The sequence below is a fragment of the Cynocephalus volans genome, chromosome 7 (assembly GCF_027409185.1).
Source record: "Cynocephalus volans isolate mCynVol1 chromosome 7, mCynVol1.pri, whole genome shotgun sequence".
In the NCBI taxonomy this organism is placed as follows: Eukaryota; Metazoa; Chordata; class Mammalia; order Dermoptera; family Cynocephalidae; genus Cynocephalus; species Cynocephalus volans.
The window spans coordinates 23,731,263-23,737,362 of NC_084466.1; the positions used below are offsets into that span (position 1 = coordinate 23,731,263).

Below are 6,100 nucleotides of genomic sequence, written 5' to 3' on the forward strand. Positions count from 1 at the left end.
CCTAAACAACATCCAATAATATTTACTTTATTTTATTTTATTTGGGGGGGGGGGGTTGTCCTTTACAGGGATCCAAACCATTGATGTTGTTGTTATGACATCACTATAATACTTACTTTTATATGGGTTCACTTGTAACAAATTATCTCAGTTTTTTTTTTTTTTGAAAATGATTTAATTAGGCTTTTTTTGTGAATGCTATTTTAATTGGATACAGACTTCTAGGAGGGCAGTTATTAACCTTTCACATTTGTTTTTTTTTTTTTTTTTTAATGGTAAAGTGTCAACACCTTATTTTATTATTAATGTAAGCATTTGATGCCAAAGAAAATGAAAGGTAATTTTACAAGCTCAGCATTTTTGTAAGTACATGAAATTTCCATTTTATTATATGGTTTTATATCACACTAGTTCAAACTCAGTTCTCTACAACTATTCCAACATAGCTCCTTTGGAATTATTTCAGTCATCCCTAACGTGTGACTTTACCAAAGAGCAAAGAAGCTCAACAAACAAAATTTTACATGACTTTTAGATGAATGGGATAATAGTCATAAGATGATGATTTGGGGTGTTAATCTCCAAAGAACTTCACCAAAACGTTTCTTCTGATACAGCAGTTATAAATCAGAACCTTCAAAAAACAAGGGCAGAACAAGAGTACAATAAAAGAAGCTTCTGCAGCTTAACCCTCCCATAGTCCTAAGCCTGACATAAGGAAGGCAAAGCATCTTTCCTGCAAACTAAATGGGTCTCCAGTATTTCCCTCTAGTCGAGCTTTCAGAGTTTGGTGCCCAAGACATATCACTAATACACATATGATCTTGACTCTGGTTGCATTAATTATGCCTGAAGAGTTTAATACCCATCCAAGTCCAAAGATGGAAGAACACATACACTGGTACAGTAATTGGCAAGAGCAGACTGTAAAAGCAAAGGCTGGTTGTGCTAGTGCAGCCCTGTGGGAAGTTTTCTTCCACAGAGGCTGAGTAGAACAGTCCTGCTAAAGAGACCAGTGGAATAAGAACAGTCAATGTAGGAAGAGACAGGAACATTCTTCTCCCCCACTTATTACCCACCACCTTGTCTTAAAAGGTATATAGTATTAAGAAAATTTGTTGTATTTTTAAAATTATGATCTAGCGCTGCTCCATTTCTTCTTGCTTCTTACTTTGATGTATCATTCTAGCTGCCTGTGGTATCATATTAGGAATTCCATCAATGATTGGGTAGGCTATTCCCAACTCTTCATTAATCAATTCATTTGTTGATGCTTCATATCTGAGCGGCTTCTTGGAGAGCGGGCACACCAGGAACTCCAACAGCGCGGGATCGAAAGTGCGGGGCGGCTCCTCCGCCCTCTCGCTCCGGTCTGCCAACGGCCGCGACCCCGACGCGTGCAGGCACCTACGGGCGACCTCAGACGGCGGCGCGAGTGTTCCCCGCAGCACTGAGGCGAGCCTGCCGCACGTTCGGCTCAGCATGGTCTGGCAGCCAGCGCCTGCCTGCGCCCTCCGCCAGCCGGTAACCTTTCACATTTGGAAGACAGACATTGTCCTCTAGCTTCCATTATTTTTGTTAAAAAGTCAAATATCACTTATACTTTGGTTCTGTTGAAGGTAATGTGGATTTTTTTACTCCCTCAGGTTGATTTAAAATTTTTCAGTTGTCTTTGGCCAGTTTTTATATGAGTGATCTAAGTATAGTTTAATTTAAATTTATCCTGGTTGGGGTCAGTAGACCTTTTTCAATCCTTATCTTGAGGTCTTTAGCTAGTTTTAGACAATTCAGTTATTAGCATTTTAACTATTTCTTCTACCCTATTATATCTTTCCTATTTATATTGGATTTGAATTGTGCACGTGTTAGAACTTTCACTATATCCTGTATTCTGTTATGCTTATCATATTTTAGAGAGGATTTTCTGCTTCTGTCAGGCAACTAGTTGGTACCATGAATCCAATAAGATATTGAGGTAATTCAAAGCTGGTCTATTTTTCATTAATCTTTAATCCCAGGGTTTTGCCTTTTATGTCCCAATAAAAGTATGGGCCTGAATTTTTTTCCGTGAATCCAATGTCTGCAAACATTTTGTGCAGCCTCTCTCAGCCATCATATTTTTGAATTTGCACGTACCTCAAGAGTTTAAGGTCCCAAAGTCCTTGGCTCTTTCAGTTTCTCTTCTCTACTGATCATGCCCTGTAGTTTCTTACTGCCTTGGTGACATCCCAAAATGTTTTAACAGATTTTTAAAAACATCTTGTTCAGATTTTTTAGTGAAAGTTCTGGTCACAAACAATCTATTCTGCCGCTACAGGAAGCAGATTGTTGGCAGTATAGTGTAAGGTTTAGAGAAAGAGATTTAACCACTGGGAATGCTTAAATCGAGTCCTGGCTTTCTTATCTACAAGCAGCTTTAGCTTTGTTTTTAAGAGAATAAGCATTGAAGTCAGATTGCCTTGGGCTTGAATACTGAATCTCTCAGATGTGTGATGGTGGACAAGTTTTAATGTATCTGTGCTACATACCTTTATCTGTAAAATGGCAATGATATTAGTGCCTACCTATTTTGTTGTTATGAGGATTAATATGTTTAAGTAATTACAACAGTGTCTGGCATAAAATAAGCACTCAGTAAATGTGAGGTTATTAATGCTCCATATTCTCATTGGTAAAAAGGAGATAATATGACTTACTAATAGGGTCGCTTCAAGAAATTGAGGCTTTAATATAAAAATTTATTTCCATGACACTTAGTAAACAGTAAACACTGTTATAGAATATATAGCAAATAGTAAATGAATGAAGAAATTGTCCCTTTTGTGGTATCCCTCAGCTGTTTTAGTAGATTACACTGTCAAATTGAGAGTTAAAAAAGGGCTGATGCACTGATCCTTGTTTTTAAGATGATTAGATGTCACTAAAATCAAATTAGAAATGATAAGAAATCTAATGGTGTTTCTCTGCACATTGGAAAGCACTTTTTCATAACCACATGGTTGTGCAGTGTTGTAACACCAAGGTCAAGGATCAGATCCCCATACCATCAGCTGCCAAATAACAACAACAAAAAAATCATAACTACATGATTGATCATGCTTCAGCTAAAGAAAAATTGTATTCGCTATTCATGTCAAAGGTCAGAGAACAGTAGGTAGTTATAATATTTTTAAAGAAGTAACTTTGAAATGTTTATGCATTGCTATATTTTGTTATTTCTCTTAATAGTTGTGAATGTTCTTTTAAAATAAAAAAGTAGTGAAGTTTTCTATAGTAATGATTGGAAATATTTTGAAATAGAATTTGGTTAAGCATATTTTTGTCTGGCTTCATAATGAGTATAACTGTAGATACAAAATAACGCATTAGTGAAACATAGAAGAAAGTTCTTATAACTTGACTCTAGCTTTTGGAAGAATTTTATCAGCCCTTGAAGAAATTCTTATCAAATGTGCAAACAATTACTCTTTGAGAAGGTAATAATAGATTTCGGATAGAAAAAAATTACTTTATAGTCCAAAAAAAAATCCCAAACTCTAAAAAAAACAAACAAACAATAAAGACATAATGATATAATTATAGAGTTGCAACCTCTGCATTCGCAGTCAGAAAGAAAAAAAGAAAAAACAGAATAATTTATACATATATTCTAAAAATTAAAAATGTAAAACAGAAACCAGAACAGTTGATTTTAGTATGTTTAACACAGAATTTAGCAGATAGTTATTAGAAAGGTATATAGAGCTTATGACCCTAATTTTGTTATTTTTTCTTAAATGTAACCTATGAGTAGAAGGCACACAATGGAAGGTTTTCAAATTAAAATTTATTGTAAAATTTCAGATGTATAATAAGGAAGAAGAGAACAGTATAACAATTATGCATATGCCACTACTTAAGTAATGTACAAGTAAATAGAGTTAAACATTCTTGTGTGCCCCTAACTAATCTTCTTTCCCATTTACACACCCTACCCTGCCAGAGCTAGTCAATCTCCTAAATTTGATATTTTTCATTTACATGCATATCTTTAAACATTTATTTCACATGATTTCATGTTTAAACACTATATAGTATTTTTGATATTCTAACTTTTATATGAATTTAGTAATGTCCTGTACGTTATTTCACTGATGTGTTTCAGTTGTTTACGTGGTTTGTCTGTGTTGATACATGTAGTTCTAGATAACTTACATCCACTACTATGTATTTTATTGTATTAGATATACCATAATTAATGAATTTATTTTCCTGTTGATATTTGTTTCCACTTTTTTACTTGTACAATGCTAAAATGAATATTTTTTCTTAATCTCCTTGTGTATACGTATGATTTTTTTTTGTTTTCTAGGACAGTGCTGATCAATAGAATTTTCTGTAATGATGAAATGTTTTATGTCAGTGTTATCCAAAATGATAGACACTAGCCATGAGGGGCTACTGAGCATTTATACTACAGTCCTGTGGCTGAGGAACTGAATTTTTAATTCTATTTAATTTCAATAAATATAAATTTAAATGTAAATAATCACGTATGGTTAGTGGCTATAATATTTTGAAATGTAATAAGAAGCACAGTACTATAAAAGTACTGTCTTACTAGAAGTGGTGCCACTATGTCTTATGTGTCTTAGTTTGGACTGTTGTAACAAATTACCATAGACTGGGGTGTTTAAATGACAAACATCTATTTCTCACAGTTCTGGAGGCTGGAAGTCAGAGACCATGGTGCTAGCATGTTGGGTTCAGGTGAGGACCTTCTTCCAAGTTGGAGACAGATGGCTGACATATCCTTATATACAGACGAATCCTTGTACCCACACATGGTGGAAAGATGGTGAGCTAGCTGTCTGGTCTCTTCTTATAAGGGCACTAATCACATTTATGAGGGCTACACCTTGATGACCTTATTTTCTCACAAAGGCCCCACCTCAAAATACCTATATGTTGGGTATTGATTTTCAGCATATGGATTTTGGGGAGGAGATGAACATTTATAACAATAGCTGTATTTATCTTAAACTCTACTATTTCAGATTGCTTGAAAGGTGTTCTTTTGAAGTTTTTTCCCACACTTATCAGAAAATCTGTTTTATTTTCATATCTTTACCAACTTAGTGTTGTCAGTCAAAATAATGAGTACAAAATTGGTTACTTTTTTTTTTTTTTTTTATTTTGTAAAAAGTGATGTTGCCTCTTTCTGATTACCAGTGAGGTTAAGTATTGTTTCTCATGATTATTAGCTATTTGGTTTTCTCATTGGTATTATTTCTCATTTTCCTCTTAGTTTATTTTTCTCATTGATTTATGAGAGTTCTTTATATAGTGCTAAAATTGATTATATTTCAAAGTTCTTCTCCACTTTTTTGGCTTGTCTTTTCATTATTGAATTATACATTTAGACTCAGAAGACTAAAAATTTAATGTAGTTTAATTAATCAAAATTTTGTGTGGCGTTGTTTTTGGAGTCCTGTTTAAGAAAGACTTTTCTTCAGAATTTATTCTTCTTTATTTTGTTCTAAAATAATTATGTATTATATTTTCCACTTTATGATAATTCAGCTGAAATTAACCTATGCATAAATTATGAAAGAGAAATCTAATTATATTTTGATCTATATGGAAAACATTTGTCTCAACACCATTTAACCAAATATCCATTGTTTCCATGGATTTAGCATAGCCATCTTTCTCATGTATCAAGTTTTCAATATTCATTAATTTGCTTCTAATCCTCTGATCTATTTTTCTCTTCTTGCACAAATATTGCAATGATATTACTTGCACTACTTTTATGATTTTTGATAACTGGCAGAAAATCCCTCTATCTTAATCTTCTTTAAAAAATTGTTTTGTCAAATAGTGTTGCACATGAACAGGAAGCTAGCCCCTAACCAATGACTCAGAAAGTGTAGATATTTAAAGACCAGATTCATTGTTTTGGAATGGTGCAATTCTGAGAAGAAGTTAGTCTATTCCAGAGTTTCCCTATGGAACCAAACTGAATTTATTCATTATTGTACGCTATCTGACATCACAGCCTTGCTGGACTCACTCCTTGTTCCTGCCATTTTCTTCACTCTCTTATCAGTTTCTTCTT

General features: G+C 33.8%; 2 protein-coding genes across 2 annotated transcripts; both read right to left on the minus strand.

Annotated features, from left to right (window-relative positions):
* Window positions 1-289: 289 nt before the first annotated feature.
* Window positions 290-1,069, minus strand: LOC134382538 (phosphatidylinositol N-acetylglucosaminyltransferase subunit Y). Its single transcript, XM_063103153.1, has one exon. The coding sequence runs from the start codon at window positions 1,053-1,055 to the stop codon at window positions 840-842; it is 216 nt and encodes a 71-aa protein (XP_062959223.1). The 5' UTR covers window positions 1,056-1,069; the 3' UTR covers window positions 290-839.
* A 61-nt stretch (window positions 1,070-1,130) lies between these two features.
* On the minus strand, window positions 1,131-1,519 carry LOC134382537 (protein preY, mitochondrial-like). The gene has a single exon (XM_063103152.1). It carries the CDS (start codon window positions 1,482-1,484, stop codon window positions 1,140-1,142), a length of 345 nt encoding a protein of 114 aa, XP_062959222.1. The 5' UTR covers window positions 1,485-1,519; the 3' UTR covers window positions 1,131-1,139.
* Between the last annotated feature and the right edge of the window lie 4,581 nt (window positions 1,520-6,100).